Below are 24,258 nucleotides of genomic sequence, written 5' to 3' on the forward strand. Positions count from 1 at the left end.
ATACTGACCATAACATGCTCAGACCATCCCCAGTCCCAATACACAGCCCATTCCCCAATACTGACCATGAGATGCTCAGACCTTCCCCTGTCCCAATACACACCGGTCACCAATACTGACCATAACATGCTCAGACCATCCCCAGTCCCAATACACAGCCCATTCCCCAATACTGTCCATAACATGCTCAGACCCTTCCCAGTCTTATTACTCAGCGGTCCGCAATACTGACCATAACATGCTCAGACCCTCCCCAATCCTATTACAAACCTTTCCCCAATACTGACCATAAGATGCTCAGACCCTCCCCTGTCCCAATACACACCATTCCCCAATACTGACCATAACATGCTCAGACCCTCCCCAATCCTATTACAAACCTTTCCCCAATACTGACCATAACATGCTCAGACCCTCCCAAGTCCCAATACACACCTTTCCTCAATACTGACCATAACATGTTCAGACCCTCCCCAGTCCAAATATACACTCAGACCTTTCCCCAAAACTGACCATAACATACTCAGACTCTCACCAGTCCCAATTCACACCGTTCCCCAATACTGACCATAACATGTTCAGACCCTCCCCAGTCCCAATACACACTCAGACCTTTCCCCAAAACTGACCATAACATGTTCAGACTCTCCCCAGTCCCAATACACACCTTTCCCAAATGCTGACCATACCATACTCAGACCATCCCCAGTCCAAATACATACCTTTTCCCAATACTGACCATAACATGCTCAGACCCTCCCCAGTCCCAATACACACACAGACCATTCTCCAATACTGACCATAACATGCTCAGACCCTCCCCAGTCCCAATACACACACAGACCATTCCCCAATACTGACCCTAACATGTTCAGACTCTCCCCAGTCCCAATACACACCTTTCCCAAATGCTGACCATACCATACTCAGACCATCCCCAGTCCAAATACATACCTTTTCCCAATACTGACCATAACATGCTCAGACCCTCCCCAGTCCCAATACACACACAGACCTTTCCCCAATACTGTCCGTAACATGCTCAGAACCTCCCCAGTCCCAATACACACCGTGTACTTTCCCAAATACTCACCATAACATGCTCAGACCCTCCCCAGTGCCAATGCAAACCATTCCCAATACTGACCATAACCTGCTCAGACCCTCCCCAGTCACAACACACACCATTCCCAATACTGACCATAACATGCTCAGACCCTCCCCAGTGCCAATACACACCATCCCCCAATACTGACCATAACATGCTCAGACACTCCCCAGTCCCAGTACACACCGGTTCCCAATACTGACCATAACATGCTCAGATCATCCCCACTCCCAATATACACCATTCCCAATACTGACCATAACATGCTCAGACCCTCCCCAGTCCCAATACACACAAAGACCATTCCACAATACTGACCGTAACATGCTCAGACTCTCCCCCGTCCCAATGCACATCTTTCCCCAAAACTGAACATTGCATGATCAGAGCCTCCCCATTCCCAATACACACCTTTCCCCAATACTGACCATAACATGCTCAGACTCTCCCCAGTCCCAATACACACCTTTCCTCAATACTGACCATAACATGCGCAGACCATCCCCATTCCTAATACACATCGTTCCCAAATACTGACCATAACATGCTCAGACCCTCCCCAGTCCGAATACACACCTTTCCCCAATACTGACCATAACATGCTCAAACCCTTCCCAGTCCCAAAACACACACAGACCATTCCCCAATACTGACCGTATTACACACTCCGACCTTTCCCCAAAACTGACCATAACATGCTCAGACTCTCACCAGTCCCAATACACACTCAGACCTTTCCCCAAAACTGACCATAACATGTTCAGACTCTCACCAGTCCCAATACACACTCAGACCTTTCCCCAAAACTGACCATAACATGTTCAGACTATCCCCAGTCCCAATACACACCTTTCACAAATACTGACCTTAACATACTCAAACCATCCCCAGTCCAAATACACATCTTTTCCCAATACTGACCATAACATGCTCAGACCCTCCTCAGTCCCAATACACACTGGTCCCCAATATTGACCATAACATGCTCAGACCCTCCCCAGTCCCGATACAAACCTTTCTCCAATACTGACCATAACATGCTCAGACCCTCCCCAGTCCAAATACACACCATTCCCCAATCCTGACCATAACATGCTCAGACCCTCCCCAGTCCCAATACACATCATTCCCAAATACTGACCATAACATGCTCAGACCCTCCCCAGTCCAAATACACACTTTCCCCCAATACTGACTGTAACATGCCCAGACCCGCCCCAGTTGCAATACACACCTTTCCCCAATAGTGACCATAACATGCTCAGATCCTCCCCAGTCCCAATACACACTCAGACCTTTCCCCAAAACTGACCATAACATGCTCAGACCCTCCCCAGTCCCAATACACACCTTTCCCCAATACTGACCATAACATGCTCAGACCCTCCCCAGTCCCAATACACACCTTTCCCCAATACTGACCATAACATGCTCAGACCCTCCCCAGTCCCAATACACACCTTTCCCAAATACTGACCATAACATGCTCAGATCCTTCCCAGTCCCAATACACACCTTTCCCCAATACTGACCATAACATGCTCAGACCCTCCCCAGTCCCAATACACACACAGACCTTTCCCCAATACTGACCATAACATGCTCAGACCCACCCCAGTCCCAATACACACTGTTCCCCAATACTGGCCATAACATGCTCACACCCTTCCCAGTCCCAATGCACATCTTTCCCCAATACTGGCCATAACATGCTCGCACCCTCCCCAGTTCCAGTCTCCCTACACCCTACGTGCTAGGCAGCTGAAAACAAGTTATGTGACAGCACCAAAGTACAGCTGGTTACCATAAGAACATAAGAAATAGCAGGGCCCAGCCATTTGGCTTGGCTATGCAATAAGGTAACGACTGATCTGATCGCGTGCCCGGGGATTTGATTATGGCAGGAACTTTCACTGAAAGTCTTTAATTTGAATGGAGGTTGTGATATTGTAGATCACTGATCACTGATAAAGTGTGTGTGCTGTGGGTGGTTATATGAGCTCACTGAGTCCGACACTGCTGAAAGTGGGCTGGGCCTGGGACTGAGGAGGTTGCTGGTGACAGAACTCAACATCTCACACAGAGACACGTCCTCGGAGACTCGGGTAAGCAGCCGGGTATTAATGAACTTTTAAACAAGCTCAGAAGTGTGTTCCTTCCCAGGCACTGACTCGGAATGTCAGCAGTGAACAGAGACACAGGGAAGGATTGGAGTCAAATAGTTTGTGTTTAACAAGGACATGTAAGGAGGTGTTGCTCAGCTCTGTAGGTTCCCACTGAGGGAGAGCTCACCTCTGTGTGTAGGGTCCCAGTGAGAGAGAGAGGGAGAGCTCACCTCTGACTGTAGGGTCCCAGTGAGGGAGAGAGATAGAGCTCACCTCTGTCTGTAGGGTCCCAGTGAGGGAGAGAGGGAGAGCTCACCTCTGTCTGTAGGGTCCCAGTGAGGGAGAGAGATAGAGCTCACCTCTGTCTGTAGGGTCCCAGTGAGGGAGAGAGGGAGAGCTCACCTCTGTCTGTAGGGTCCCAGTGAGGGAGAGAGATAGAGCTCACCTCTGTCTGTAGGGTCCTAGTGAGGGAGAGAGGGAGAGCTCACCTCTGTCTGTAGGGTCCCAGTGAGAGAGAGAGGGAGAGCTCACCTCTGTCTGTAGGGTCCCAGTGAGGGAGAGAGGGGGAGTTCACCTCTGTCTGTAGGGTCCCAGTGAGGGAGAGATAGAGTTCACCTCTGTCTGTAGGGTCCCAGTGAGGGAGATAGATAGATCTCACCTCTGTCTGTAGAGTCCCAGTGAGGGAGAGATAGAGCTCACCTCTGTCTGTAGGGTCCCAGTGAGGGAGAGATAGATCTCACCTCTGTCTGTAGGGTCCCAGTGAGGGAGAGATAGAGCTCACCTCTGTCTGTAGAGTCCCAGTGAGGGAGAGATAGAGCTCACCTCTGTCTGTAGGGTCCCAGTGAGGGAGAGATAGATCTCACCTCTGTCTGTAGGGTCCCAGTGAGGGAGAGATAGAGCTCACCTCTGTCTGTAGGGTCCCAGTGAGGGAGAGATAGATCTCACCTCTGTCTGTAGGGTCCCAGTGAGGAAGAGGGAGAGCTCACCTCTGTCTGTAGGGTCCCAGTGAGGGAGAGGGAGAGCTCACCTCTGTCTGTAGGGTCCCAGTGAGGGAGAGAGGGAGAGCTCACTCATTATAAATTGGTATACCGACTGTTTCTCTGTCCAACTCCCTATTTAATGGTCCCTGTGAACAGCTGGTCCCCTCATCCAATAATAATTCCCTGTTTTCCTTTCCAGAATATCCCGCAGTAAGATGAGGACTCTGTTGCTGCTTCTGAGTTACCTGAGTAAGTCATTTCCTTGCTACAAACTAACTGTACCATGTTTATTTAACGTCTTCAGATAGAAAGACTTGGCAAGGCACGTCCCCTTTAAGGGGGGCTGCGGCTGTGTGGAAAGCGGATTGGGGAGGTTCAAACTTGGAGTTTATAGTTACATTCTTTCATTCCTGTTGTTTATGCTTTTAATTACTAATCAGATTTAAATTGTATGCAGGTGATATGTATTACATGAGTACCTTGCGCAGTTGTGGTCTCCATATTACAAAAGATATAATAGAGGCACTGGAGATATCAGGTTAACTTATCCAAAAATTCTGAATCTAGAACAGAGAAGGCTGAGGGGTGACCTGATCGAAGTCTTTAAGATGATGAAAACTTTTATAGTGTAGCGACATAGAGAACGTTTCCCCCTGTTGGGGAGACCAGAACTCGGGGCCATCAATATCAGACAGTCCCTAATAAACCCAATGGGGAATTCAGGAGAAACTTCTTTACCCAGAGAGCGTGAGAATGTGGAACTCACTGCCACAGGGAGGGGTTGTGGCAAATAGCTTTGCTCCATTTAAGGGGTAACTAGATACTTATATGGGGGCGAAAGGAATGGAAGGATATGTGATGGGGTGAGACGGAGAGGGGAGGGAGGGGGCTGGTGTGGAGCATAAACCCCGGCACGGAGCGGTGGGGCATAAACCCCGGCACGGAGCGGTGGGGCATAAACCCCGGCACGGAGCGGTGGGACATAAACCCCAGCACAGAGCGGTGGGGCACAAACCCCGGCACGGAGCGGTGGGGCATAAACCCCGGCACGGAGCGGTGGGACATAAACCCCAGCACGGAGCGGTGGGACATAAACCCCAGCACAGAGCGGTGGGGCACAAACCCCGGCACGGAGCGGTGGGACATAAACCCCGGCACGGAGCGGTGGGACATAAACCCCAGCACGGAGCGGTGGGACATAAACCCCGGCACGGAGCGGTGGGCCCAATGGGCAGTGTCTGGGCTGTGAATCCGACACCATCTATCTATTCAATATTTGTATCATTGATATTATTTATTCTCCATTTTCCTGGGCTGTGTATTCACCTGAAGAGAACAGGGAACATTGTCTATCTTTAAGATGCTCTGAAATCATTGAATTTTATTTCTACAAAAAAGTCTGATTTTAATGCAATTTTAATAGTTATATATATATATATATATAAATATACATTCCTCATTTTATCCTGTATTTGGTTTTGAAATGTGATTCTTATAATGTCGTCAACACATTGAAATTATCATTTGCATAAATATTTGTTTATATTTCCATTCAGTTCCAATATTTATCTTCATATTTCTTATTCATATACTCAGTATTTCTAACAGTATATTTATTATTCAATATGAATAATGCATCACTAAAACATTATATTAAGCATTCAATTTATTTATGAATGCAGTATTAATATAGTCAATATATAATTTATAGGGTTATCTATGATGATCAGGACTTTATTCCGAATCTAATTTCACCCAGGGACTGAGATACCCCAAGGTATCTCCCACTGACCATCCAGTGTCTCTGACCATCTACACTCAGTGTTCACCCGGGGACTGAAATACCCCAAGGTATCTCCCACTGACCATCCAGTGTCCCCACCCTCTACACTCAGTGTTCACCCAGGGACTGAGATACCCCATGGTATCTCCCACTGACCATCCAGTGTCTCTGACCATCTACACTCAGTGTTCACCCGGGGACTGAGATACCCCATGATATCTCCCACTGACCATCCAGTGTCTCTGACCATCTACACTCAGTGTTCACCCGGGGACTGAAATACCCCATGGTATCTCCCACTGACCATCCAGTGTCCCCACCCTCTACACTCAGTGTTCACCCAGGGACTGAGATACCCCATGGTATCTCACACAGACCATCCAGTGTCTCTGACTATCTACACGCAGTGTTCACCCAGGGACTGAGATACCCCATGGTATCTCCCACTGACCATCCAGTGTCGCCACCCTCTACACTCAGTGTTCACCTGGGGACTGAGATACCCCATGGTATCTCCCACTGACCATCCAGTGTCGCCACCCTCTACACTCAGTGTTCACCCGGGGACTGAGATACCCCATGGTATTTCCCACTGACCATCCAGTGTCTCTGACCATCTACACTCAGTGTTCACCCGGGGACTGAGATACCCCATGGTATCTCCCACTGACTATCAGTGTCTCTGATCATCTACACTCAGTGTTCACCTGGGGACTGAGATACCCCATGGTATCTCTCACTGACCATCCAGTGTCTCTGACCATCTACACTCAGTGTTTACCCGGGGACTGAGATACCCCATGATATTTCCCACTGACCATTCAGTGTCTCTGACCACCTACACTCAGTGTTCACCCGGGGACTGAGATACCCCATGATATCTCTCACTGACCATCCAGTGTCTCTGACCATCTACACTCAGTGTTCACCCGGCGAATGAGATATCCCATGATATCTCCCACTGACCATCCAGTGTCTTTGACCATCTACACTCAGTGTTCACCCGGGGACTGAGATACCCCATGGTATCTCTCACTGACCATCCAGTGTCTCTGACCATCTACACTCAGTGTTCACCTGGCGACTGAGATACCCCATGGTATCTCTCACTGACCATCCAGTGTCCCCACCCTCGACACTCAGTGTGCACTCGGGGACTGAGATACCCAATGGTATCTCTCACTGACCATCCAGTGGCCCCACCCTCTACACTCAGTGTTCACCCAGGGACTGAGATACCCCATGGTATCTCCCACTGACCATCCAGTGTCTCTGACTATCTACACGCAGTGTTCACCCGGGGACTGAAATACCCCATGGTATCTCCCACTGACCATCCAGTGTCCCCACCCTCTACACTCAGTGTTCACCCAGGGACTGAGATACCCCATGGTATCTCACACAGACCATCCAGTGTCTCTGACTATCTACACGCAGTGTTCACCCGGGGACTGACATACCACATGGTATCTCCCACTGACCATCCAGTGTCTCTGACTATCTACACGCAGTGTTCACCCGGGGACTGAAATATCCCATGATATCTCCCACTGACCATCCAGTGTCCCCACCCTCTACACTCAGTGTTCACCCAAGGACTGTGATACCCCATGGTATCTCCCACTGACCATCCAGTGTCCCCACCATCTACACTCAGTGTCCACCCGGGGACTGAGTTACCCCATGATATCTCCCACTGACCATCAGTGTCTCTGATCATCTACACTCAGTGTTCACCCGGGGACTGAGATACGCCATGATATCTCCCACTGACCATCCAGTGTCTCTGACCATCTACACTCAGTGTTCACCCGGGGACTGAGATATCTCATGATATCTCCCACTGACCATCCAGTGTCTCTGACCATCTACACTCAGTGTTCACCCGGGGACTGAGATACCCCATGGTATCTCTCACTGACCATCCAGTGTCTCTGACCATCTACACTCAGTGTTCACCCTGGGACTGAGATACCCCATGGTATATCCCACTGACCATCCAGTGTCCTCACACTCTACACTCAGTGTTCACCCGGGGACTGAGATACCCCATGGTATCTCCCACTGAGCATCGAGTGTCTCTGACCATCTACACTCAGTGTTCACCCGGGGACTGAGATACCCCATGGTATCTCTCACTGACCATCCAGTGTCTCTGACCATCTGCACTCAGTGTTCACCCGGCGACTGAGATACCCCATGGTATCTCTCACTGACCATCCAGTGTCCCCACCCACTACACTCAGTGTTCACCCGGGGACTGAGATACCCTGTGGTATCTCTCACTGACCATCCAGTGTCTCTGACCATCTGCACTCAGTGTTCACCCGGCGACTGAGATACCCCATGGTATCTCTCACTGACCATCCAGTGTCCCCACCCTCTACACTCAATGTTCACCCAGGGACTGAGATACCCCATGGTATCTCACACAGACCATCCAGTGTCTCTGACTATCTACACGCAGTGTTCACCCAGGGACTGAGATACCCCATGGTATCTCCCACTGACCATCCAGTGTCTCTGACCATCTACACTCAGTGTTCACCCGGGGACTGAAATACCCCATGGTATCTCCCACTGACCATCCAGTGTCCCCACCCTCTACACTCCGTGTTCACCCAGGGACTGGGATACCCCATGGTATCTCACACAGACCATCCAGTGTCTCTGACTATCTACACGCAGTGTTCACCCAGGGACTGAGATACCCCATGGTATCTCCCACTGACCATCCAGTGTCCCCACCCTCTACACTCAGTGTTCACACAGGAACTGAGATACCCCATGGTATCTCCCACTGACCATCCAGTGTCGCCACCCTCTACACTCAGTGTTCACCTGGGGACTGAGATACCCCATGGTATCTCCCACTGACCATCCAGTGTCGCCACCCTCTACACTCAGTGTTCACCCGGGGACTGAGATACCCCATGGTATTTCCCACTGACCATCCAGTGTCTCTGACCATCTACACTCAGTGTTCACCCGGGGAATGAGATACCCCATGGTATCTCTCACTGACTATCAGTGTCTCTGATCATCTACACTCAGTGTTCACCCGGGGACTGAGATACCCCATGGTATCTCTCACTGACCATCCAGTGTCTCTGACCATCTACACTCAGTGTTTACCCGGGGACTGAGATACCCCATGATATTTCCCACTGACCATTCAGTGTCTCTGACCACCTACACTCAGTGTTCACCCGGGGACTGAGATACCCCATGATATCTCTCACTGACCATCCAGTGTCTCTGACCATCTACACTCAGTGTTCACCCGGGGACTGAGATACGCCATGATATCTCCCACTGACCATCCAGTGTCTTTGATCATCTACACTCAGTGTTCACCCGGGGACTGAGATACGCCATGATATCTCTCACTGACCATCCAGTGTCTCTGACCATCTACACTCAGTGTTCACCCGGGGACTGAGATACCCCATGGTATCTCTCACTGACCATCCAGTGTCTCTGACCATCTACACTTAGTGTTCACCTGGCGACTGAGATACCCCATGGTATCTCTCACTGACCATCCAGTGTCCCCACCCTCGACACTCAGTGTTCACTCGGGGACTGAGATACCCAATGGTATCTCTCACTGACCATCCAGTGGCCCCACCCTCTACACTCAGTGTTCACCCAGGGACTGAGATACCCCATGGTATCTCCCACTGACCATCCAGTGTCTCTGACTATCTACACGCAGTGTTCACCCGGGGACTGACATACCACATGGTATCTCCCACTGACCATCCAGTGTCTCTGACTATCTACATGCAGTGTTCACCCGGGGACTGAAATATCCCATGATATCTCCCACTGACCATCCAGTGTCCCCACCCTCTACACTCAGTGTTCACCCAAGGACTGTGATATCCCATGGTTTCTCCCACTGACCATCCAGTGTCCCCACCATCTACACTCAGTGTCCACCCGGGGACTGAGATACCCCATGGTATCTCCCACTGACCATCAGTGTCTCTGATCATCTACACTCAGTGTTCACCCGGGGACTGAGATACGCCATGATATCTCCCACTGACCATCCAGTGTCTCTGACCATCTACACTCAGTGTTCACCCGGGGACTGAGATACCCCATGGTATCTCTCACTGACCATCCAGTGTCTCTGACCATCTACACTCAGTGTTCACCCTGGGACTGAGATACCCCATGGTATTTCCCACTGACCATCCAGTGTCCTCACCCTCTACACTCAGTGTTCACCCGGGGACTGAGATACCCCATGGTATCTCCCACTGACCATCGAGTGTCTCTGACCATCTACACTCAGTGTTCACCCGGGGACTGAGATACCCCATGGTATCTCTCACTGACCATCCAGTGTCCCCACCCTCTACACTCAGTGTTCACCCAAGGACTGAGATACCCCATGTTATCTCCCACTGACCATCCAGTGTCCCCACCATCTACACTCAGTGTTCACCCGGGGACTGAGATATCCCATGGTATCTCCCACTGACCATCAGTGTCTCTGATCATCTACACTCAGTGTTCACCCGGGGACTGAGATACGTCATGATATCTCCCACTGACCATCCAGTGTCTCTGACCATCTACACTCAGTGTTCACCCGGGGACTGAGATACCCCATGGTATCTCTCACTGACCATCCAGTGTCTCTGACCATCTACACTCAGTGTTCACCCGGGGACTGAGATACCCCAAGATATCTCCCACTGACCATCCAGTGTCTCTGACCATCTACACTCAGTGTTCACCTGGGGACTGAGATACCCCATGGTATCTCCCACTGACCATCCAGTGTCCCCACCCTCTACAATCAGTGTTCACCCGGGGACTGAGATACCCCATGGTATCTCTCACTGATCATCGAGTGTCCCCACCCTCTACACTCAGTGTTCACCCGGGCACTGAGATACCCCATGGTATCTCCCACTGACCATCCAATGTCCCCACCCTCTACACTCAGTGTTCACCCGGGCACTGAGATACCCCATGATATCTCCCACTGACCATCCAGTGTCTCTGACTATCTACACGCAGTGTTCACCCAGGGACTGAGATACCCCATGATATCTCCCACTGACCATCCAGTGTCTCTGACTATCGACACGCAGTGTACACCCAAGGACTAAGATACCCCATGGTATCTCCCACTGACCATCCAGTGTCCCCACCCTCTACACTCAGTGTTCACCCGGGGACTGAGATACCCCATAGTATCTCCCACTGACCATCGAGTGTCCCCACCATCTACGCTCAGTGTTCACCCGGGGACTGAGATACCCCATGATATCTCTCACTGACCATCCAGTGTCTCTGACTATCTACACGCAGTGTTCACCCGGGGACTGACATACCACATGGTATCTCCCACTGACCATCCAGTGTCTCTGACCATCTACACTCAGTGTTCACCCGGCGAATGAGATACCCCATGGTATCTCCCACTGACCATCCAGTGTCTCTGACTATCTACACGCAGTGTTCTCCCGGGGACTGACATACCACATGGTATCTCCCACTGACCATCCAGTGTCTCTGACTATCTACACGCAGTGTTCACCCGGGGACTGAAATATCCCATGATATCTCCCACTGACCATCCAGTGTCCCCACCCTCTACACTCAGTGTTCACCCAAGGACTGTGATACCCCATGGTATCTCCCACTGACCATCCAGTGTCCCCACCATCTACACTCAGTGTCCAACCGGGGACTGAGTTACCCCATGATATTTCCCACTGACCATCCAGTGTCCTCACCCTCTACACTCAGTGTTCACCCGGGGACTGAGATACCCCATGGTATCTCCCACTGAGCATCGAGTGTCTCTGACCATCTACACTCAGTGTTCACCCGGGGACTGATATACCCCATGGTATCTCTCACTGACCATCCAGTGTCTCTGACCATCTGCACTCAGTGTTCACCCGGCGACTGAGATACCCCATGGTATCTCTCACTGACCATCCAGTGTCCCCACCCTCTACACTCAGTGTTCACCCGGGGACTGAGATACCCCATGGTATCTCTCACTGACCATCCAGTGTCTCTGACCATCTGCACTCAGTGTTCACCCGGCGACTGAGATACCCCATGGTATCTCTCACTGACCATCCAGTGTCCCCACCCTCTACACTCAGTGTTCACCCAGGGAATGAGATACCCCATGGTATCTCCCACTGACCATCCAGTGTCTCTGACTATCTACACGCAGTGTTCACCCGGGGACTGAGATACCCCATGGTATCTCCCACTGACCATCAGTGTCTCTGACCATCTACACTCAGTGTTCACCCGGGGACTGAGATACCCCATGATATCTCCCACTGACCATCCAGTGTCCCCACCCTCGACACTCAGTGTTCACCCAGGGACTGAGATACCCCATGATATCTCCTACTGACCATCCAGTGTCTCTGACCATCTACACTCAGTGTTCACCCGGGCACTGAGATACCCCATGATATCTCCCAATGACCATCCAGTGTCCGCACCCTCTACACTCAGTGTTCACCCGGGCACTGAGATACCCCATGGTATCTCTCACTGACCATCCAGTGTCCCCACCCTCTACACTCAGTGTTCACCCAAGGACTGAGATACCCCATGTTATCTCCCACTGACCATCCAGTGTCCCCACCATCTACACTCAGTGTTCACCCGGGGACTGAGATACCCCATGGTATCTCCCACTGACCATCAGTGTCTCTGATCATCTACACTCAGTGTTCACCCGGGGACTGAGATACGTCATGATATCTCCCACTGACCATCCAGTTTCTCTGACCATCTACACTCAGTGTTCACCCGGGGACTGAGATACCCCATGGTATCTCCCACTGACCATCCAGTTTCTCTGACCATCTACACTCAGTGTTCACCTGGGGACTGAGATACCCCACGATACCTCCCACTGACCATCCAGTGTCCCCACCCTCTACACTCAGTGTTCACCCGGGGACTGAGATACCCCATAGTATCTCCCACTGACCATCGAGTGTCCCCACCATCTACGCTCAGTGTTCACCCAGGGACTGAGATACCCCATGATATCTCCTACTGACCATCCAGTGTCTCTGACCATCTGCACTCAGTGTTCACCCGGGCACTGAGATACCCCATGATATCTCCCACTGACCATCCAGTGTCTCTGACCATCTACACTCAGTGTTCACCCGGGGACTGAGATACCCCATGGTATCTCCCACTGACCATCCAGTGTCTCTGACCATCTACACTCAGTGTTCACCCGGGGACTGAGATACCCCATGGTATCTCCAACTGACCATCCAGTGTCCCCACCCTCTACACTCAGTGTTCACCCAGGGACTGAGATACCCCATGGTATCTCCAACTGACCATCCAGTGTCCCCACCCTCTACAATCAGTGTTCACCCGGGGACTGAGATACCCCATGGTATCTCTCACTGATCATCGAGTGTCCCCACCCTCTACACTCAGTGTTCACCCGGGCACTGAAATACCCCATGGTATCTCCCACTGACCATCCAGTGTCCCCACCCTCTACACTCAGTGTTCACCCGGGCACTGAGATACCCCATGATATCTCCCACTGACCATCCAGTGTCTCTGACTATCTACACGCAGTGTTCACCCAGCGACTGAGATACCCCATGATATCTCCCACTGACCATCCAGTGTCTCTGACTATCGACACGCAGTGTACACCCAAGGACTAAGATACCCCATGGTATCTCCCACTGACCATCCAGTGTTCGCACCATCTACACTCAGTGTTCACCCGGGGACTGAGATACGCCATGATATCTCCCACTGACCATCCAGTGTCTCTGACCATCTACACTCAGTGTTCACCCGGGGACTGAGATACCCCATGGTATCTCTCACTGACCATCCAGTGTCTCTGACCATCTGCTCTCAGTGTTCACCCGGCGACTGAGATACCCCATGGTATCTCTCACTGACCATCCAGTGTCCCCACCCTCTACACTCAGTGTTCACCCGGGGACTGAGATACCCCATAGTATCTCCCACTGACCATCCAGTGTCCCCACCCTCTACACTCAGTGTTCACCCAGGGACAGAGATACCCCATGGTATCTCCCACTGACCATCCAGTGTCTCTGACTATCTACACGCAGTGTTCACCCGGGGACTGAGATACCCCATGGTATCTCCCACTGACCATCCAGTGTCTCTGACCATCTACACTCAGTGTTCACCCGGGGACTGAGATACCCCATGATATCTCCCACTGACCATCCAGTGTCCCCACCCTCTACACTCAGTGTTCACCCGGGGACTGAGATACCCCATGGTATCTCCCACTGACCATCGAGTGTCCCCACCATCTACGCTCAGTGTTCACCCAGGGACTGAGATACCCCATGGTATCTCCCACTGACCATCCAGTGTCTCTGACCATCAACACTCAGTGTTCACCCAGGGACTGAGATACCCCATGATATCTCCTACTGACCATCCAGTGTCTCTGACCATCTACACTCAGTGTTCACCCGGGGACTGAGATACCCCATGGTATCTCCCACTGACCATCAAGTGTCCCCACCCTCTACACTCAGTGTTCACCCGGGCACTGAGATACCCCATGGTATCTCCCACTGACCATCCAGTGTCCCCACCCTCTACATTCAGTGTTCACCCGGGGACTGCGATACCCCATGGTATCTCTCACTGACCATCCAGTTTCTCATACCATCTGCACTCAGTGTTCACCCGGCGACTGAGATACCCCCTGGTAACTCCCACTGACCATCCAGTGTCCCCATCCTCGACACTCAGTGTTCACCCGGGGACTGAGATACCCCATGGCATCTCTCACTGACCATCCAGTGTCCCCACCCTCTACACTCAGTGTTCACCCAGGGACTGAGATACCCCATGGTATCTCTCACTGACCATCCAGTGTCCCCACCCTCTACACTCAGTGTTCACCCAGGGACTGAGATACCCCATGGTATCTCCCACTGACCATCCAGTGTCCCCACCCTCTACATTCAGTGTTCACCAGGGGACTGCGATACCCCATGATATCTCCCACTGACCATCCAGTGTCCCAACCCTCTACACTCAGTGTTCACCCAGGGACTCAGATACCCCATGGTATCTCTCGCTGATCATCGAGTGTCCCCACCCTCTACACTCAGTGTTCACCCGGGCACTGAGATACCCCATGGTATCTCCTACTGACCATCCAGTGTCCCCACCCTCTACACTCAGTGTTCACCCAAGGACTGAGATACCCCATGGTGTCTCCCACTGACCATCCAGTGTCCCCACCTTCTGCACTCAGTGTTCACCCGGGGACTGAGATACACCATGGTATCTCCCACTGACCATCAGTGTCTCTGATCATCTACACTCAGTGTTCACCCGGGGACTGAGATACCCCATGATATCTCCCACTGACCATCCAGTGTCTCTGACTATCGACACGCAGTGTACACCCAAGGACTAAGATACCCCATGGTATCTCCCACTGACCATCCAGTGTCCCCACCCTCTACACTCAGTGTTCACCCGGGGACTGAGATACCCCATAGTATCTCCCACTGACCATCGAGTGTCCCCACCATCTACGCTCAGTGTTCACCCAGGGACTGAGATACCCCATGGTATCTCCCACTGACCATCCAGTGTCTCTGACCATCTACACTCAGTGTTCACCCAGGGACTGAGATACCCCATGATATCTCCTACTGACCATCCAGTGTCTCTGACCATCTACACTCAGTGTTCACCCGGGCACTGAGATACCTCATGGTATCTCCCACTGACCATCAAGTGTCCCCACCCTCTACACTCAGTGTTCACCCGGGCACTGAGATACCCCATGGTAACTCCCACTGACCATCCAGTGTCCCCACACTCTACATTCAGTGTTCACCCGGGGACTGCGATACCCCATGGTATCTCTCACTGACCATCCAGTTTCTAATAACATCTGCACTCAGTGTTCACCCTGCGACTGAGATACCCCCTGGTAACTCCCACTGACCATCCAGTGTCCCCACCCTCGACACTCAGTGTTCACCCGGGGACTGAGATACCCCATGGCATCTCTCACTGACCATCCAGTGTCCCCACCCTCTACACTCAGTGTTCACCCAGGGACTGAGATCCCCCATGGTATCTCTCACTGACCATCCAGTGTCCCCACCCTCTACACTCAGTGTTCACCCAGGGACTGAGATACCCTATGGTATCTCCCACTGACCATCCAGTGTCTCTGACTATCTCCACGCAGTGTTCACCCGGGGACTGAGATACCCCATGGTATCTCCCACTGACCATCCAGTGTCCCCACCCTCTACATTCAGTGTTCACCAGGGGACTGCGATACCCCATGATATCTTCCACTGACCATCCAGTGTCCCAACCCTCTACACTCAGTGTTCACCCAGGGACTCAGATACCCCATGGTATCTCTCGCTGATCATCGAGTGTCCCCACCCTCTACACTCAGTGTTCACCCGGGCACTGAGATACCCCATGGTATCTCCTACTGACCATCCAGTGTCCCCACCCTCTACACTCAGTGTTCACCCAAGGACTGAGATACCCCATGGTGTCTCCCACTGACCATCCAGTGTCCCCACCATCTGCACTCAGTGTTCACCCGGGGCCTGAGATACCCCATGGTATCTCCCACTGACCATCAGTGTCTCTGATCATCTACACTCAGTGTTCACCCGGGGACTGAGATACCCCATGATATCTCCCACTGACCATCCAGTGTCTCTGACCATCTACACTCAGTGTTCACCCGGGGACTGAGATACCCCATGGTATCTCTCACTGACCATCCAGTGTCCCCACCCTCGACATTCAGTGTTCACCCGGGGACTGAGATACCCCATGGTATCTCTCACTGACCATCCAGTGTCCCCACCCTCTACACTCAGTGTTCACCCAGGGACTGAGATACCCCATGGTATCTCCCACTGACCATCGAGTGTACCCACCATCTACGCTCAGTGTTCACCCAGGCACTGAGATACCCCATGATATCTCCCACTGACCATCAAGTGTCTCCACCCTCTACACTCAGTGTTCACCCGGGGACTGAGATACATTATGGTATCTCCCCCTGACCATCCAGTGTCTCTGAAGACCTACACTCAGTCTTCACCCGGGGACTGAGATACCCCATGATATTTCCCACTGATCACCCAGTGTCTCTGACCATCTGCACTCAGTCTTCACCCGGGGACTGAGATACTCCATGGTATCTCCCACTGACCATCGAGTGTCCCCACCATCTACACTCAGTATTCACCCGGGCACTGAGATACCCCATGATATCTCCCACTGACCATCCAGTGTCTCTGACCATCTACACTCAGTGTTCACCCGGGGACTGAGATACCCCATGATATTTCCCACTGACCATCCAGTGTCTCTGACCATCTACACTCAGTGTTCACCCGGGGACTGAGATACCCCATGGTATCGCCCACTGACCATCCAGTGTCTCTGACCATCTACACTCAGTGTTCACCCGGGGACTGAGATACCACATGGTATCTCCCACTGACCATCCAGTGTCTCTGACCATCTACACTCAGTGTTCACCCGAGGACTGAGATACCCCATGATATCTCCCACTGACCATACAGTGTCCCCACCATCTACACTCAGTGTTCACCCAGGGACTGAGATACCCCATGATATCTCCCACTGACCATCCAGTGTCTCTGACCATCGACACTCAGTGTTCACCCGGGGACTGAGATACCTCATGATATCTCCCACTGACCATCCAGTGTCTCTGACCATCTACACTCAGTGTTCACCCGGGGACTGAGATACCCCATGGTATCTCTCACTGACCATCCAGTGTCTTTGACCATCTACACTCAGTGTTCACCCGGGGACTGAGATACCCCATGATATCTCCCACTGACCATCCAGTTTCTTTGACCATCTACACTCAGTGTTCACCCGGGGACTGAGATACCACATGGTATCTCCCACTGACCATCCAGTGTCTCTGACTATCTACACGCAGTGTTCACCCGGGGACTGAGATACCCCATGATATCTCCCACTGACCATCCAGTGTCCCCACCCTCTACACTCAGTGTTCACCCAAGGACTGAGATACCCCATGGTATCTCCCACTGACCATACAGTGTCCCCATCATCTGCACTCAGTGTTCACCCAGGGACTGAGATACCCCATGATATCTCCCACTGACCATCCAGTGTCTCTGACCATCTACACTCAGTGTTCACCCGGGGACTGAGATACCTCATGATATTTCCACTGACCATCCAGTGTCTCTGACCATCTGCACTCAGTGTTCACCCGGGGACTGACATACCCCATGGTATCTCTCACTGACCATCCAGTGTCTTTGACCATCTACACTCAGTGTTCACCCGGGGACTGAGATACCCCATGATATCTCCCACTGACCATCCAGTGTCTTTGACCATCTACACTCAGTGTTCACCTGGGGACTGAGATACCCCATGGTATCTCTCACTGACCATCCAGTGTCTCTGACCATCTGCATTAAGTGTTCACCCGGTGACTGAGATACCCCATGGTATCTCTCACTGACCATCCAGTGATCCCACCCTCGACACTCAGTGTTCACCCGGGGACTGAGATACCGCATGGTATCTCTCACTGATCATCCAGTGTCCCCACCCTCTACACTCAGTGTTCACCCAGGGACTGAGATACCCCATGGTATCTCCCACTGACCATCCAGTGTCTCTGACTATCTACACGCAGTGTTCACCCGGGGACTGAGATACCCCATGGTATCTCCCACTGACCATCCAGTGTCTCTGACCATCTACACTCAGTGTTCACCCGGGGATTGAGATACCCCATGATATCTCCCACTGACCATCCAGTGTCCCCACACTCTACACTCAGTGTTCACCCGGGGACTGAGATACCCCATGGTATCTCCTACTGACCATCGAGTGACCCCACCCTCTACACTCAGTGTTGACCCGGGGACTGAGATACCCCATGGTATCTCCTACTGACCATCCAGTGTCTCTGACCATCTACACTCAGTGTTCACCCGGGCACTGAGAACCCCATGGTATCTCCTACTGACCATCCAGTGTCTCTGACCACCTACACTCAGTGTTCACCCAGGGACTGAGATACCCCATGGTATCTCTCACTGATCATCGAGTGTCCCCACCCTCTACACTCAGTGTTCACCCGGGCACTGAGATACCCCATGGTATCTCCCACTGACCATCCTGTGTCCCCACCCTCTACACTCAGTGTTCACCCGGGGACTGAAATACCCCATGGTATCTCACACTGACCATCCAGTATCTCTGACCATCTACACTCAGTGTTCACCCGGGGACTGAGATACCCCATGATATCTCCCACTGACCATCCAGTGTCCCCACCCTCTACACTCAGTGTTCACCCGGGGACTGAGATACCCCATGGTATCTCCCACTGACCATTGAGTGTCCCCACCATCTACACTCAGTGTTCACCCGGGCACTGAGATACCCCATGATATCTCCCACTGACCATCCAGTGTCTCTGACCATCTACACTCAGTGTTCACCCGGGGACTGAGATACCCCATGATATTTCCCACTGACCATCCAGTGTCTCTGACCATCTACACTCAGTGTTCACCCGGGGACTGAGATACCCAATGGTATCGCCCACTGACCATCCAGTGTCTCTGACCATCTACACTCAGTGTTCATCCAGGGACTGAGATACCCGATGGTATTTCCCACTGACCATCCAATGTCTCTGACCATCTACACTCAGTGTTCACCCAGGGACTGAGATACCCCATGGTGTCTCCCACTGACCATCCAGTGTCTCTGACCATCTACACTCAGTGTTCAGCCAGGGACTGAAATACCCCATGATATTTCCCACTGACCATCCAGTGTCTCTGACCATCTACACTCAGTGTTCACCCGGGGACTGAGATACCCCATGGTATCTCCCACTGACCATTGAAGGGAAATAAATTGCATGGCGATGGGGAAAGATAAGGAAAGGGCCGATTAGAGTCTCACCAGGAGCAGCAGTGAGATAAAAAAATATATAAGGAGTAACGTCACAGGATAGCTGTTAACCGATTGGTTGCTGAAGGTCACAGTTATATTTTGCTCTTTAAGGAGCCTGGGTTAAATGCTGGTTGGTAATAAAACGGAAAGTTAAAGATTGGTAACTGTTGACACTATAATACATTAGTAACAGTTAATAAGCCTATAACAATTGTGATGCCACTAAGTACTGTAGACAATGACCAAGCGTGACCTTAGCTCCTTTATTTAAACTCCAGAGTGCTGGTACAGCATGGGTGACCTGCTTATATACAGTGCTCCCAAGGGATGCTGGGATCCCTTGGGCCTCCAACAGGTAGGCCGTGTGTTGGCGGTATGGTACAGGTTGCCTATTGTTACGTACATAACAACTGTAATACCATATTATATTAATAATTTCAATTAAATACATGTTAGTCTTGGATTTCTGTAAAGCTAGTTAATAGTCGAATAAACAGAGGCAAGGCAGGGCAGCTTAGTCCCGTGGAATGCCATCTTGTGCCACGTGGAAACTCCAGGACGCTACATATACTGGACACCCACACGTGCAGGGAGCATCGTCAACTGGAGGAGCTTGAGCTCCGGACTTCGGAGCATGAGCAACAGCAGCCGTCACGGCAGTGCATCCGCGAGGCTGAGAGCTATGTGGATTACATTGTACATTAATGATTTAGACGAGGGGATTAAATGTAGTATCTCCAAATTTGCGGATGACACTAAGTTGGGTGGCAGTGTGAGCTGCGAGGAGGATGCTATGAGGCTGCAGAGCGACTTGGATAGGTTAGGTGAGTGGGCAAATGCATGGCAGATGAAGTATAATGTGGATAAATGTGAGGTTATCCACTTTGGTGGTAAAAACAGAGAGACAGACTATTATCTGAATGGTGACAGATTAGGAAAAGGGAAGGTGCAATGAGACCTGGGTGTCATGGTACGTCAGTCATTGAAGGTTGGCATGCAGGTACAGCAGGCGGTGAAGAAAGCAAATGGCATGTTGGCCTTCATAGTGAGGGGATTTGAGTACAGGGGCAGGGAGGTGTTGCTACAGTTGTACAGGGCCTTGGTGAGGCCACACATGGAGTATCGTGTACAGTTTTGGTCTCCTAACCTGAGGAAGGATATTCTTGCTATTGAGGGAGTGCAGCGAAGGTTCACCAGACTGATTCCCGGGATGGCGGGACTGACCTATCAAGAAAGACTGGATCAACTGGGCTTGTATTCACTGGAGTTCAGAAGAATGAGAGGGGACCTCATAGAAACGTTTAAAATTCTGACGGGTTTGGATAGGTTAGATGCAGGAAGAATGTTCCCAATGTTGGGGAAGTCCAGAACCAAGGGTCACAGTCTAAGGATAAGGGGTAAGCCATTTAGGACCGAGATGAGGAGAAACTTCTTCACCCAGAGAGTGGTGAACCTGTGGAATTCTCTACCACAGAAAGTTGTTGAGGCCAATTCACTAAATATATTCAAAAAGGAGTTAGATGTAGTCCTTACTACTCGGGGGATCAAGGGGTATGGCGAGAAAGCAGGAATGGGGTACTGAAGTTTCATGTTCAGCCATGAACTCATTGAATGGTGGTGCAGGCTCGAAGGGCCGAATGGCCTACTCCTGCACCTATTTTCTATGTTTCTATGTTTCTATGTTTCAGGAAGTGGTCACCCCGCAGCTTAAGAGTGTGCAGGCAGAGAGGGAACGGGTGAATGCCAGTAAGGTAATGCAGGAGTTTCCTGAACGCATCTCGCCCTCCAACCGGTATTCTGTTCTGAGTACCGGTGAGGGAGATGGTGGCCCTGGGGAGAGCAGCCAGAGCCAAGTCCACGGCACCACGGGTGGCTCAGCTGCACAGGGAGGGAAGAAGAATGGAAGAGCTATAGTGGTAGGTGATTTGACAGTTAGGGGAGCAGACAGGCGTTTCTGCGGCCACAGACGTGTCTCCAGGATGGTATGTTGCCTCCCTGGTGCCAGAGTCAAGGCTATCACCGAGCGGCTGCAGGGCATTCTGGGGGGAGAGGGTGAACAACCAGAGGTCATGGTCCATATCGGGACCACCAGCATAAGTATAAAGAGGGATGAGTTTCTGCAGGCAGATTTAAGGAGCTAGGAAAAAACAGGATCTCGATGGTAGTAATCTCTGGATTACTCCCGGTGCCACGAGTGAGTGAGTGCAGGAACAGGAGGGTAGAGAAGATGAATATGTGGCTGGAGAGATAGCGCAGGAGGGAGGGCTTTAGGTTCCTGAGACATTGGAGCTGGTTCAGAGGTAGGTGGGGCCTGCGCAGGCCGGACAGGTTGCACCTCAACAGCGCCGGGACCTACATCCTCGTGGGGCGGGAGGTTTGCTGCTTCTGTTGGGGAGAGTTTAAACTAGCTGGGCAGGGGCTGGACCAGGATGTAGCATTAGAGAGAAGAAGCAAGGGGCACAAAGGATTGAGAGAGATGGATAGTACTAGAGTAAGAAATAGTGCGGTATTAGGTGGGGTCAGACTGAGAGAGAGAACACAGGATGGTCTAAGGTGGATTGACAGTGTGTGTATGTGACGCACCAAGTGTGGTAAATGAGCTTGGTGAGCTCAAGCACAAATAGCCACAGGGGAATATGATGTCAGGGCGATAACGGAGAGCTGGCTCAAAAGCAAACATTTCCACCTCCGTAACATCGCCCGTCACCGCCCCTGCCTCAGCTCATCCGCTGCTGAAACCCTCATCCCTGCCTTTGTTACCTTTAGACTTGACTATTCCAACGCAATCCTGGCTGGCCTCCCACACTCTACCCTACATAAACGCGAGGTCATCCAAAACTCGGCTGCCCGTGTCCTAACTCACACCCAGTCCCACTGACCCATCACCCCCTGTGCTCACTGACCGTGTCCTAACTTACACCCAGTCCCATTGACCCATCACCCCCTGTGCTCACTGACCGTGTCCTAACTCACACTCAGTCCCATTGACCCATCACCCCCTGTGCTCACTGACCGTGTCCTAACTCACACCCAGTCCCGTTCCCCCATCACCCGCTGTGCTCACTGACCATGTCCTAACTCACACCCAGTCCTGTTCCCCCATCACCCCCTGTGCTCACTGACCGTGTCCTAACTCACACCCAGTCCCGTTCCCCATCATCCCCTGTGCTCACTGACCGTGTCCTAACTCACACCCAGTCCCGTTCCCCATCACCCCCTATGCTCACTGACCATGTCCTAACTCACACCCAGTCCCATTCCCCCATCACCCCCTGTGTTCAATGACCGTGAACTAACTCACACCCAGTCCCATTGACCCATCACCCCCTGTGCTCACTGACCGTGTCCTAACTCACACCCAGTCCCATTGACCCATCACGCCCTGTGCTCACTGACCGTGTCCTAACTCACACCCAGTCCCATTGACCCATCACGCCCTGTGCTCACTGACCTACATTGACTTCCGGTTAAGCAAAACCTCGATTTCAAAACTGTCAACCTTGCTTACAGATCCCTCCATGGCCCTCGCCCCTCCCTATCTCAGTAACCTCCTCCAGCCCCACAACCCCCTGAGATCTCTGCGCTCCTCTAATTCTGCCCTCCTGACCATCCCTGATTATAATCGCTCCACCATCGGTGGCCGTGCCTATTGTTGCCTGGGCCCCAAGCTCTGGAACTCCCTCCCTAAACCTCCCCGCCTCTCTACCTCTCTTTCTTCCCTCAAGATGATGCTTAAAACCTCCCTCTTTGACCAAGCTTTTAGTCAGCTGCCTTCATTTCTCCTTATGCGACTCGGTGTCAATTTTTCAAATCTCACAAGACTCCTGAGAAGTGCCTTGCGATGTTTCACTACGTTAAAGATGCTATATAAATACACCTTCTTGTTGTTGATTGGGCATTAAATATTCCTGGTTCGAAGGTCGTCAGGACAGGAAGGGAAGGAAAGACAGGCGGTGTTGTGGCAGTATTGCTAAAGGAGAATGTTACACTGCTGGAGAGGGAGAGTCCTGTCCAGGTCAAGGACAGAACTATATGGCTAGAATTAAGAAATAATTGAGGTGCGATTACGCTACAGGTTGTACCTCTGCAGTCCGGCACCCTTTGGACCTGACCGGTGCCGGACCAGAGAATGTGCCGGGCCACAGGAGGTCACGCTGACCCTAGCGTTGTCAGCAGTACCCTAGACTTACCGGGTACTGCTGACAACGCTGCTGACAATGACCCGACCACGTTCTGCCCATGGGCGGCACAGCA

At 51.7% G+C, this 24,258-nt stretch overlaps 1 protein-coding gene across 1 annotated transcript in view; it reads left to right on the plus strand.

Annotated features, from left to right (window-relative positions):
* Positions 1-3,144: 3,144 nt before the first annotated feature.
* The window catches only part of LOC139242071 (pancreatic secretory granule membrane major glycoprotein GP2-like), a gene marked incomplete at its 3' end in the record, with an annotated part of 52,652 nt that continues 31,538 nt past the window's right edge, over positions 3,145-24,258 (plus strand). Inside the window, exons 1-2 of the mRNA XM_070870218.1 lie at positions 3,145-3,213; positions 4,393-4,442. Of these exons, the coding sequence (XP_070726319.1) occupies positions 4,409-4,442 (34 nt within the window). The remainder of the gene's footprint in view (positions 3,214-4,392; positions 4,443-24,258) is intronic.

Source organism: Pristiophorus japonicus, unplaced genomic scaffold, assembly GCF_044704955.1.
Source record: "Pristiophorus japonicus isolate sPriJap1 unplaced genomic scaffold, sPriJap1.hap1 HAP1_SCAFFOLD_1192, whole genome shotgun sequence".
In the NCBI taxonomy this organism is placed as follows: Eukaryota; Metazoa; Chordata; class Chondrichthyes; family Pristiophoridae; genus Pristiophorus; species Pristiophorus japonicus.